Below are 12,601 nucleotides of genomic sequence, written 5' to 3'. Positions count from 1 at the left end.
TTGTAAGAAGGAATTCCATTTGCTTTTAAATGCCATCTGTAGATTGTTTCTATCATCTGTACAACCTTAGTTATTAAAATGTCAAAGTTACATGTTTCAAACCTGTGTAAAGGTCTATATTCTTCCACATACACACCCATTTTTATGGAGGTAAATCCTTCAAGGATCTATGATTCCATTAACGGAGGTACACATTTCATCAATCCAGATTAACATTCCCTTAAGCCTCAGAAGATGATTTTTTGTGTGTCGCTGTGGCTGAAAAAGAAAATTCATCACATGGTGTCCGATCTTTGGCTGATGAGTGTCTCTGAATTTAGCTAGGCTCTTTCTTAGCAGACAGAAATTCAGTCTTATCGCTGAGCTTGTACTTGAAGCCTTCGTAGCTTGGTTAGGCCGTATGGCTGACATTTCACTGGCATCGCCTTTGAGAACCCAGTGTCACCTTCCATCATGAGGAGGGATCAAAAGGAGACTTTAATGGAGGATACATTAGTTAAAATGATCATAAAGGAGAGCCCTGAAGGGAAAAAGTCATAAAAGGACAAAATGTAGCTCAAAGGGTTTTTGAAAGGAGACAAGGGACATAAACGGGGAAGAATTATTGCTTCTGAGCATCCATCCCCACTCCCTTAGTGACAGTCAAAGGTTTTCAGTATGTTACTAGCTCATGATTTTTTCTTTTTATTACCAGCTGGTGCAATCACCTTTTTCTCCCCCATCTGTTGCCTCCCAAAGTCACTGCTCATCTTGTCTGGTTCCTAAAACTTGGAACCTAAAATGATTTATCTTTGTAGCATGTCCTGTATACAAACCCTTCTCTCCTTTGACATTGCTACCACCCTGGTGTGGGCCATGCCTAGACTGTCACCATAGCCTGAGGATTTGTCTCCCTGCTTCAAGTCTCTCCTCACTCCTCTCCATCCTCCACTCAGCTGTCAAATTGATCTTCCTAAAGCACAGGTGTGACTGTGTGACCCTCTTATTCAATAAACTCTAGTGCCTCCCCATTACATCCAGGATCACATATAAAATCCTTTGGCTTTTAAAGCCCTTCATAACCTGGCTTCTTCCTACTTTTACAATCTTCTCAAAATTTATTCCCCTCCACACACCCTACAGTCTGGTGACACCGGCCTCCTTGCTTTTCTTCTCACAAGACACTCCATCTACCAATTCCTTTCATTTTCACTGGCTGTCTCCCCATTCCTGGAATTATCTCTTTCCTCATCTCTGCCTCTTAGGTCCCACTAAAATCCCACCTTTTTTTAATGAAGACTTTTCCATTCCAGGGGTAGCTAGGTGGTGCAGTGGATAAAGCACTGGCCCTGGATTCAGGAGTACCTGATTTCAAATCCGGCCTCAGACACTTTACATTTACTAGCTGTGTGACCCTGGGCAAGTCACTTAACCCCCATTGCCCTGCCAAAAAAAAAAAAAAAAGACTTTTCCTTTCCTCCTCAATCTTAACTGCCTTCCCTCTGTTCATTTTCTTCAATTTAACCTGTATATATCTTGTTTACTTGTTTTCAAGTTTTTACCCCCACTAGACTGTGAGCTCCTCAAGAGCAGGGACTGTGTTTTGCCTTTCTTGGGATCCCCAGGAATCATCATGGTATCTGGCACATAATGGACACTTAATATATGTTTGTTGACCAACTGAGTCCTGCACCTGGCCATACTTTAGGAATATTTTCAACTGCATAAGGATTTTTGGAAATGTGGACTATCTACCAACAGAGGTTTGTTTTTTTTTTTAACTTTTTCAGTATTTATCTTTCCTTCACGTAGAAGATTATACCCCCCTTTTCCTGGCCTGTTTCTGTCCTTATTAAGTTTATAGTTTGGAAGCCCAGGATTGCATTGGTTATCCTGCTCCCACTCAGTCTCTGAAATAGATGACAAGATAGATACCAGCTCTAACAAGATCCTCACTTGGATGCCAACTTGCTGTATTATTTAGACTTCTAGCATGGATATAGAGCAGGGCTCTTAATTGGGGTTCATTAACTTTCTTTTTACTATGTTGATAACTATATTTCATCATAATTAGTTTCATTTGAAATCCTATGCATTTAAAAACATTCTTAGAAGGGGTTCATAGACTTTACTAGACTGCCAAAGAATTCCATGACACAAAAATATTAAAAATGTCTGATACAGAGGCATTCATATATTTTGACTCGACTTGTGGGCCCTTCCCTATATCTAGCATTTGCCAGATTTAATGTAAGTTTCTCATTTACTTATGTATGAGTGGATGCCAGGCAAAATGTTGAGATTAAAGTGAGAGGAGGCATTCATAAATGACTTATTTACAAATGCCCTTACTTGTACCCTTAGCAACTAGCACCTTACACTAATAGATATTAAAGTGGTTAGGTATTTGGATAGCCAATTGAAGGTATATAGTTAAAGAGTGTTGAGTAATGAATAATTTAATATTACCCTCGAAAGAGCAGAGGGAGTCATTGATGGAAAGATATAGGATTAAGTCCTTAGTTCTGTTTTGTTCAATATTTTTATCCAAGACTTAGGTAAAAAACTCAGATTGAATGTTTGACTCTGCAGATGAGAGACTTCTAAATTGTTCCTATGTGCCTTTATATATAATTTCCTTCTTTGGTACTCATGCAGTGTGGGGGTAGTACCTGGTAACGTTGTATTCATGCTAAAGCATTTACATATGCTCTACAAACTTCGACTGGGCCCTACCCCCAAATAGCCATAACATTATTAGTCTCAGGCGATGAATGGGTTTGAATTATACATTGTTGAAATAACTAACCCTCCTCAACAGGGCAGTGAGAAATAATCTTGGCAGTTTTTAACTGTGAAAATATCTTAACATACTATTGCTTTAAATGGGAGCAATAATAATGTATTCTGACATATTGAAATTTTATCAAATACAAATTGTTTGTTTTTAAAAGGTCAAAGACCCAGACATCTGTAAATGAAAAAATGATTCAGGATTTTCTTGGGGGCATATGTGGATAATTAATCATAACACACTACAACACTTTATAGTGCAAGCTTTCCCTCTCAGGAAATGAACAGATTATTTCAAAAGATATCCAAGACATGACAAATTACATTGCAAGACACCTAAAAGAACTTATAAATGTGGTTATGGAACAGCTCTCAATAAACTTTGAAGGATCCTGGAGAAATCACTGGAAGATTGGGGATAGATAAATGTCTCATTTTCCCAAAAAGATATATTGTGAAAATTACAATCCAGTGAGCTCTGACTCCCAGGAAATTCTAAAATGGATTATTAGTTACCTTGATTCCATTTAGAAAGGGAAATGGTAATTATTAGAACTCAGTTTACCTTCACTAAGAAGTTATGACAAATTAACTTTATTTTGAATAAGATCATTAGACTGATCAATAAGGAAAATGCTTTAGACCCTCTGTATCTGAATTTTAGCAAGGACAAAGGAGAGTAACATGGGCTGGATAATAAAATAGTTAGGTATATAAGTAGACAGTTGAGGGACAGTTAAAGTGTACTGAATAATGAATAGCTTAATATCCCAGAAAGAAGAGAGGGAGTTATTGGTGGAAAGCTATAGGGTTGAGTCCTTGGTTTTGCTTTGTTCAGAATTCTTATCAGTGACTCAGATAGCATGATGATCAAATCTGCAGATGACACAAAACTGGGAGTTAACACATTAGATAACAAGAGTCAAGATTCAAAAAAAATCTCAGTGGGCTAGAGTGCTATACTGAAACTGACTGTCAAATTGAATAGGAATAAAACCCTTGTAATTAGACATAATGGACTAGAGATATCTAATAATACCTACATTTTCAGGTATGACTGGTATGTTGAGTTGGTCTGCTTGATTATGCTTATTTTATCACTACTCTGTTAAATTTAATAGAAATTTTTAAAAAACTACCCAGTGGAAGTTTCATATGAAATCTATTTTTAGCCCTCTGAGCACAGTAAGATGTTCATATTTATTATGATTAAGCTTATTTTAAAAATCAAAAACCAGACTAAGAAAATTTGACAATTCTTTTCCTATAAAAACCCTTAGGAGTTTCATAGTTTAAAAGGTACACAGCAAAATTATATCATAGTATAACAAATTATAGTATACCCAAAGGAGAATGACCAGGATGGTCACAGTGCATCTCAAAACTGTGTTGTGTGAGCCATAATTAAAGGAAATGAGGATTTTTAATCTAGAGAAGATTTCTCCCAAAGGTTTGCTGGCCCTAATCATCTGCTATACCCTTTGCACTCTTAAGGACAACATAGACTTTACATTTAACCCAAAGCCAAATCATCCTCTATATGTTGTCTTCTTTAATGTAAATTCCTTGAGAGCAGGAACTGGCTCGTTTTTCATTTTTATCCTCGTGTTTGAGCACAGTATTTGGTACATAGTAAACACTTAATAAATGATTTTCCGTTAGATCCCAAGTGGCAAAACTGAGACTAATGGTTAGATATCAGTCACAGAGAAACATAATCATCAGTGAATCAAGAGACCATAGAGATAATCTTATGCTGCCTTTATTAAGATACTTTTTTCCTCTGGCACCTCCCAATGTAGTACTTTGGTGCTCACTGGAAATCAATAAAAAATGAGAATTAGCATCCTGGTATCGAAGAGGCAACAGTAAAGTTCCATGAGAGTTCAACCATGAATAGCTGGTACCATGACTGACTAGCTAGATAATCTGTTGCAAAAATGGTAAAGCCTATCCAGCAGACACCTCACCAGTGTAATATGTAATTTACAATATTTTCTGTAAAGTTTTTGGCATTGTTAGGACAATTTGTTAAATAAAGGTGGAAGATGATAAGGTCAAAACTTTTCTTAAATGGAGGGGCGAGGATAACAAGCAGGCTTTTTTAAAGGACTATAACATAGTAACGATGAAGGGCCATCAGTTTCATTTCTATTGTGATCTAATCCAGACTTGGTTGAGGGATTTTTCTCTCTTTGTTCAGTGTTGCTACCTGTTAGTCAGAGCTTACGATTTGAACAGGAGCTAGTTTCTAGAGCCATTGGATGAATCAAAAAGAGCCAAGATACAAATCATGAAAGTGAATAGTGAATGCAATAAATGTAGCAAGATGTCTATTTGGCATATTTTATAGGGTCTCCCATGATTTACTGAATTTAAATTTAGCTCTCTTTCACCCTGGTGAGATTTGGTAACATATTCCAGAAAGATTTATTAACCATATAATTCAAATTCAGAGCAGCTTGAATGAAAAATACATTTGAGCCTTATTTTTGTCCAGAATTATTCTAATGATATGTTAAACCAGGGAATTCAGGGTTCCTGTAAATCTGTCTTATACATTTTTATGGCTACTAATAACCACTATCCCCTCCAGAGAAACAGGTTTTATGAATCTAACAGAGTGGGAATAGACTAGTCCAAGAACAACCCTGTGTGCAGATTAGGTACTTCCTAATTGGTTGAATAAAGATGGAGTTTATTTGGCCCTTGGCATAGAAAACTCACTGTATGAAGGTAGGGAGGATATTAATAATGCATATGCACCCTTTCCCCTTTTCTTTCTGTGCCTTAGGTATTAAATGACTATTTCAAAGCTATAAAGTGCTTTAAAGGAAGAATTACTTCAATATCTATCTATCAGGATTTTGATGTCATTAAAAAACTAAGTATCACACATTTAGAACCACAAAGGATCTTCTTTGAGGTCAAATGGTGAAACGCCATCATTTTAGAGATGAGGAAACTGAGTCTTCTTAGGGACATTGCCTGAAGTCACCTTGGGAGTAAGTGGCAGAGTCAGGATTTGGATTTGAGTATTCTGACTCCAAATTCAGCACCCTTCCCACTATACCTTCTTACTTAAATGGTAGAGAATAAATAAACTAATATTGAGTAATGAGTATAAATTTTAGTATTTCCAACAAAAGCAAGAGTTGTTGTTTCTACCTATAAAACTCAGGTATACTGTATACATCCACTTCTCTCCACTCACACAGCTACCACCCTAGTCAGTTCATCAATGCTACCCTGGACTGTTGAAATAGTGTTCTAACTACTAGCTTTGCCTTGTGTTTCTAGCTTCCAATCCCCGTTCCACTCAGTAGTCCAAGTCATTTTTCCAAAGTTTAGGTGTGACCACGAACAACTCTCCTCCCTTCTCCTCTCCCACTATTCAACAAACTCCATTACTTCATATTACTTCCATGATCAAATATAACATCCTTTGGCATTTAAAGCCTTCATACTTTTCCATTCTCCTTACAATTTTTGTTGTTGTTCAGTTGTTTTTCAGCTGTGCCTGACTCTTCATGACCTTATTTGGGGTTTTCTGGCAAAGATAATGGCATGGTTTGCCATTTCCTTCTTCAGCTCATATTAAAGATGAACAAACTAAGACAAAAAGGAGTTAAATAACTTGCCCAGGGTCAAACAGCTAGTAAGTGTTTGAGGGCAAATTTGAACTCATAAAGATGAGTCTTCCTCACTCTAGGCCTGGTGCTCTATCCACTGCATCACCTCGCTGTCCCTTCTTATCTTTTACTCTCCTCCAAACACTATTATCTAGCTATTCTGTCCTCCTTGCTATTCCTCACACACAAAACTCCATCTTCTGACTCCATGCCTGTGTACCGATTCTTTCTCATATCTAGAATGCCTTTCCTCTCCATTACTTCTTGTAATTTCCCTATCTTTCTTCAAGATTCAGTTCAAATCCCTCCTTTTCCCATCCCACCCAGCTGCTGGTGCCTTCCAATCTCTACCTACCTATCTATCTATCTATCTATCTATCTATCTATCTATCTATCTATCTATCTATCTATCTATCTATCTATCTATCATTTATCTACCTATCATTCATCTATTTATCTATCATCTATCTATCTTACATCTACCTATCATCTATCTATCCATCATCTATCTATTAACTATCATCCATCTTTCTACCTATCTATCTATAATCTATCTAAAATATGTACATATAGGGACAGCTAAGAGGTGCAGTGGATAGAGCACCGGCCCTGGAGTCAGGAGTACCTGAGATCAAATCTGACCTCAGACACTTAACACTTACTAGCTGTGTGACCCTGGGCAAGTCACTTAACCCCAATTGCCTCACTAAAAATAAAAAAATAAAAAATATGTATATATATATATATGTATATATATGTATATATATATAAAATATATGTACAATTTTTTTCATGTTATCTTCCTTCACTAACATATGAACTTGAGAACAAAGACTAGGTTTTTTTTTGTTTGTTTGGTCTTTCATTGTTCCTCTGGCATGTAGCAGAGTAAATGCTTGTGGTCTGACTGGCTGACTATTACTCATTTTTTTCTTTGCATTTGTCCTGAGCACCAGCCATTATCACTGTGTCCCTCAGGTATAGATTATAGAGCCCTAGAGTTAGTAGTTCAGAACTGATCCAATTCTAATGATGCCTTCTGAGTCACTTCATGTCTCAGGGTATCAGTTTCCTTGTCTGTAAAGTGAGGGGGTTGAAGAAGATGACCCCTTAGGTCCTTAACCAGTCTCTGAATCCCTATAGTATTTTGCTTCTGTCTTAAAACACATAGTTTTTTTGATGCCCTGTAGTTATTTGTGTATATGTAACCGCATAAAATATTGCCTTCTTATATAATCTTGTATTTTATAGCTATTTGTGCTGGTATCTCATGCTCCTATTTGACTATAAGTTCCTTCTTATCTGTCAATGAGATGATATATTGAATGAGCTGATGCACATAGAACTCTCTGAGGGTGTCTTATTCCCCCACTAGATTGTAAGCTCTTTCTTATTTATCAATGAGATAATATATTTAAAATACTTCACAGTATTTAAACCATATAATCTATGCTACTATTATCTAACCTTTGTATTTCTCTCTTCCCATCATTGCCTAGCATAATGCTCTGCCTACAGTTGCCACTTAATAAAGATTTGTTGTATTATACATGACTAACATTTCTGAATGCTAGGTCCATGTCTTATTTATCTTTGTATGTCTCAAAGCATTCAGCACTGCACTATACACAGCAGATGTTCAAAGATGTCAAATGAATGAAATCTCTTATCTTTGCTTGTGGCAGCAGCAAGTTAGGGAAGAGTATTCACCCTTGGTATTTATACAGACTGACTCTTGGATTCACAATAAAGATTCAAGTAGTGTTTCTACAAGACATTGATATTCTGTTCTATAATAATATACTAGGAATGGATGGGCATAGCCATTGTATAACTACCTGATAAGGAGACACAGCAAAAGCTATTAGAGATCACAGATATTCTGACTCCTGCTAGCTCCTTTCCTTTGCATGCCAATGAGATGCTGAGCACTGATCAGTTGTACTGTCTGATGTGGTATATATCTTTCAGTGCTCTGAACAAGTCAAAGATAAAACTGCATTTCTCTCATTCTAAGTCTCATAGAAACTAAAGTCCATCTTTGTATAGAAAGGACATATGACACCTAGACCACAGGCACAAGTTAGTTTTCCCTGTAAGGAGTAGTGTGATGTAGGGCATAGCATGACACACTTAAAGTCAGCAAAACATAGGTTCAAATCCAGCCTCAGACACTTATTAGTCATGTAAAGCTAAGTACGTTACTCAAGAGCTATAAAATGGGGTATAATAAAAGCACCTACTTCACAGAGTTTTTGTGAGAATCAAGTTAGAATGTATGCAAAACCCTAATGTCCCACATAAATGTGAATTCTTTTTTTTTTTTTGTATCTCTCCATATTTCTAACTCTACTGGATATCTTTATCTGGGTGTCCTGCTACCACCTTAATCTAGACATATCCAACACTGAACCCATCATCTCCTCTCCAAAAGCAGTTTCCCTGTGCCATATTCTGTAGAACCATTTTTCCAGTCTCTAGAATAGAAATCTTAGAATTATCTTTGAGTCTTCCCTTTCCTTCATGTCACATATAAGATTTGCTCTCAAGTTCTAATATTTCTTTTTAAACTGTCTCTTAAAAATAAAACTTCCTCTTGAATTTATTTTCTTTTCCATTTTTCTTGCCAATACTCTCCTTGCATTGGTCCTCATCTCCTTATACTTAGATTACTGTAATAGCCTCCTACATGATCTATCTGACTTCATTCCATCCTCTCCATTCTACTGCCACCTTAATCTTTCTAGAGGCTCTGAAAACACATGTTGAATAAATATTGGTCTCTTGTCCAAGATCTCACTTCCTGCCATATCAAATCCAGACTACCCTCCCTCTTTTTCTAGACCATACCCCAAATTTGGCCATATGTTACTGATCCAAATTTGCCTTTCATTACTCTGCCCCAAATCCCTTCCTTTCTAGTCACATCACCTGTCTCACTGATACTCAAACATGCTGGCTGTATTTATGCCCATTTCTGTGTTTTGCTTTATACCATTCCCTTTAGTGTGGATGCCTCCCCATCTACCCAAATGAACAAATAACTAAACATTTAGAAAGTGTCTGTTATGTGCCAGAGAGTGTACTAGGCACTAGGGATACAAACTAAAGGTGAGACAGCCCCTACGTGTAAGGAGCTTATTGTTCTAAAAGGAAGAGACAACACAGGGACATAGTGACTGGAGGAGGGACTTTGGAGATGGGATGTCAGCAGTCATGATTGGAGCTATAGGACCAAAGATTGTCAGGCTTTTCCCAGTAGCAATAGTATTATTGATTTGATTATTCCTAGAGCAAAAGGTGGAAAGTTGGAGGGAGAAGGGAACTATGTGCAGGGGGAAGCATGGTGGAAAACGTCTAGGGTCTATGTGAAGCACAGTTGAGAGCTGGCTAGATAATAATGGTAATATTCATGTTGTAGACATCTCTAACACCCTGACCACACAATTCTTCAACCTCCTCAAGCTCCAATGATATTTTCCTTTACTTCAATCACAAACTAACATGCTAATACCTTTGACCGTGTTATTTATATAAATTTGATAAATATTAAGTAACTTCAGTGTATCTGGCTCTGGGCTCCGTGTAGGACACACAAAGATGAAAAATTACATGGCTTCTCTACTTAGGAAGCTTATGATACTAGTAGGGATATGACATGTATACAGATACATATAATACAAAGTAAAGTGTATGAAGATAAAGGAGAGATCTATATAAAATATTTTAGGAAAATCTAAGGACACAACACTTTCTTCTGGGGAAATCACAGAAGGCTTCATAGAAGTAGCATGGTAACTGATTCCTGAAGACAAAGAAAGATTTTTCCAGGAGAAAATGAAAGAGAAGTTCATTCCAACAATATGAGAAAACTTGTAAAAAATGCATGGAGGTAGAAGATGGCATAAAACCTGTAGAGAATTACTTGTAGTATACTCTGGTTGGAATATAGAATGCATGAAGACAGTAATATGAAATGAAGCTGAAGGTTTGTTGTTGTTCAGTTGTTTTTCAGTTGTGTCTGGCTCCTACTGGGGATAAATGTGGAGATTCTTAAGTGCCAGGAGGAGGAATCTGTGTTTTATCCTACAGGACCTATAGTTTGGGAAACAGGAGACCACTGATGGTTTTTGAATAGCTGAGTGATATAGCCAAACCTGTGTGTTAAGAACATTGCTTTGACAATTGTGAGAAGAAAAGGGGAGAAACTGTAGGCAGGGAGACCAATTAGGATGTTATCACAAAAATCCAATTGAAAAGTAATAAGAAGCTGACTTAGGATACTGATAGTTGGTGTTCAGTGAACAAAAGCTGAATTATGTGAGGGATGTGGTGATGATACAGTTGACATCTGACTGTTTTGGGCTGGGGAGGTTGTGGAGTCAGAGTTCAAGATGACTGGAGATTTTTGAACCTTTGTGACTGGGAGGATGGAGGTGCCATCAATACGCAAAAGGAAATTATAAGGAAAGGTAGACTTTGAGGGAAATATTGAATTCACCTTGGGATAATTTTGAATTTGAAGTGCTTTTTGAGGCATCTAGGTGGTGAAGTCCAAGACGCAGGTGGAGATCTAGGACCAGAGCTCAAAGGAGAGACTCATGGAACTACACTCTATCCAAGATCTTCACTGGTAAAATTTAATTCTTTGACCACAATTGTCAATCCTTTCATCTCCCTCTCTCTCACTATTCCCATTCATGCTAAGTTTCCTTTTCCCTGGTATCATGGTATTTGGTCCTTTGGCCTCTTCTTAATCTCCTAGTCCAGTTTACCTACTCTGTTGACTTATCTCTATGGTCAACATACCATCCTAGTATACCTTAACTCAGTTGGATCTTCCAACTTTCAACCTTTGGTGAACTCTTCCATTTGATTGTCCTGATACTTCTCTCAGGATGCTGAGAATATCATGGAATCGAGATAATTTCATCCTCTATCAATTCACCAGGTATGACCTCAACTATGGTTCCCTTCCTATGGTTCAACAATCCTTTAACTTCCAATTTGAGAAATATTTTACCTTAATTGAGTCATTATTTCATTTGCCTAAACATAGTAGGTATCTTAATACATTTTGTTGAATTAATTAAATGAATTAGGTGTTATTATCATTACCTGCAAATTAATAATACATTTTTTATGTGATAGCAAAGGGTTAGTCAATAAACTGTTTTCATTCCCCACCTTATGTTATAGTATCAAGTTCAAATGCATCTGAACTTGGGAATAAAACAAAACAACTATACATGAGCTATCAGCTAAATAATTGTGAGAATCATTCATATTATAATGAGGCATCAATTCAACTTACCACCATGCTGATTGCTTTTTCTTTGTTTTCCTCCTTGTTTGGTTCTCTCCCCAAATGTTCACAGGAACTACTCTCATTAAAGACATGTTTCTCCACCATAAATCCAAGTGCCTTTTGTTTACCATGGGATACTTCTCTTGTTTGAATGTCTTTAAAAAATGTCTCATTGAGTGGCAGCTGTGGGAAAGCTTCATCATCCCCCTCCTCTACTTCTTCCACAAATTCATACAAAGAAGTTTCTGTATTATTGATTCCACAGATGTGGAGTTCACTGTCGATAGCAGGGGTTAAATATTCATTGTTGGAAAAAGCGATTGTGCTGGGTTTTTGTTTAATGACATATATTTCAGGAACAATTTCTGGTTTAGCATCAGATCTCTCATTTGGAAGATATAATGAGGGGCATATCTTGAGAGGGAAAAGATAATCTTGAGTTTTATTTGAAGTAGGATATAGTGAATCCCTAAAGAAATGTTGGTTTTCAGGTTCATTAGTAATACTCAGGTAGCCAGGCACCTGAACGTATGTTGAGGGTGAATCATTTTGCTTTGGTATCCACGGAATAGAGCAAAGATCCTTTGGGTGAGATTCAGATCCCCAGGGAATGATAGGCATCCCAAGGTGGCTATTTGATCCTCCATTCTTTGTATGTTTTGATGGGCCTGGATTCTTGGCAAGCACAGAAAAAGTGGGTACCTGCTTCTCTTCAACAAACTTAGTTTCCATTCCAATAAATTTCATCCATTAGATTCTGCCACCTTGAGTACTGATTATTCCTGGTTGGCTTGGTAATTATAATTATCCATATTATGTCCTATCACCATTACCAAATTCTGAATCTTCTTGCACAGTGAAAAAAAGTTCTTTCTTTATCTGAAATTTA

The 12,601-nt window shown here is 37.0% G+C and overlaps 1 protein-coding gene across 1 annotated transcript in view; it reads right to left on the bottom strand.

Annotated features, from left to right (window-relative positions):
* The window catches only part of STARD13 (StAR related lipid transfer domain containing 13), a 681,455-nt gene that overhangs the window by 595,051 nt on the left and 73,803 nt on the right, over positions 1-12,601 (bottom strand). Inside the window, exon 2 of the mRNA XM_043992799.1 lies at positions 11,719-12,591. Within this exon, the coding sequence (XP_043848734.1) occupies positions 11,719-12,459 (741 nt within the window). The 5' untranslated portion in view covers positions 12,460-12,591. The remainder of the gene's footprint in view (positions 1-11,718; positions 12,592-12,601) is intronic.

Source organism: Dromiciops gliroides, chromosome 3, assembly GCF_019393635.1.
Source record: "Dromiciops gliroides isolate mDroGli1 chromosome 3, mDroGli1.pri, whole genome shotgun sequence".
Taxonomy (NCBI): domain Eukaryota; kingdom Metazoa; phylum Chordata; class Mammalia; order Microbiotheria; family Microbiotheriidae; genus Dromiciops; species Dromiciops gliroides.
This window is presented reverse-complemented; position numbering and strand designations above follow the sequence as displayed.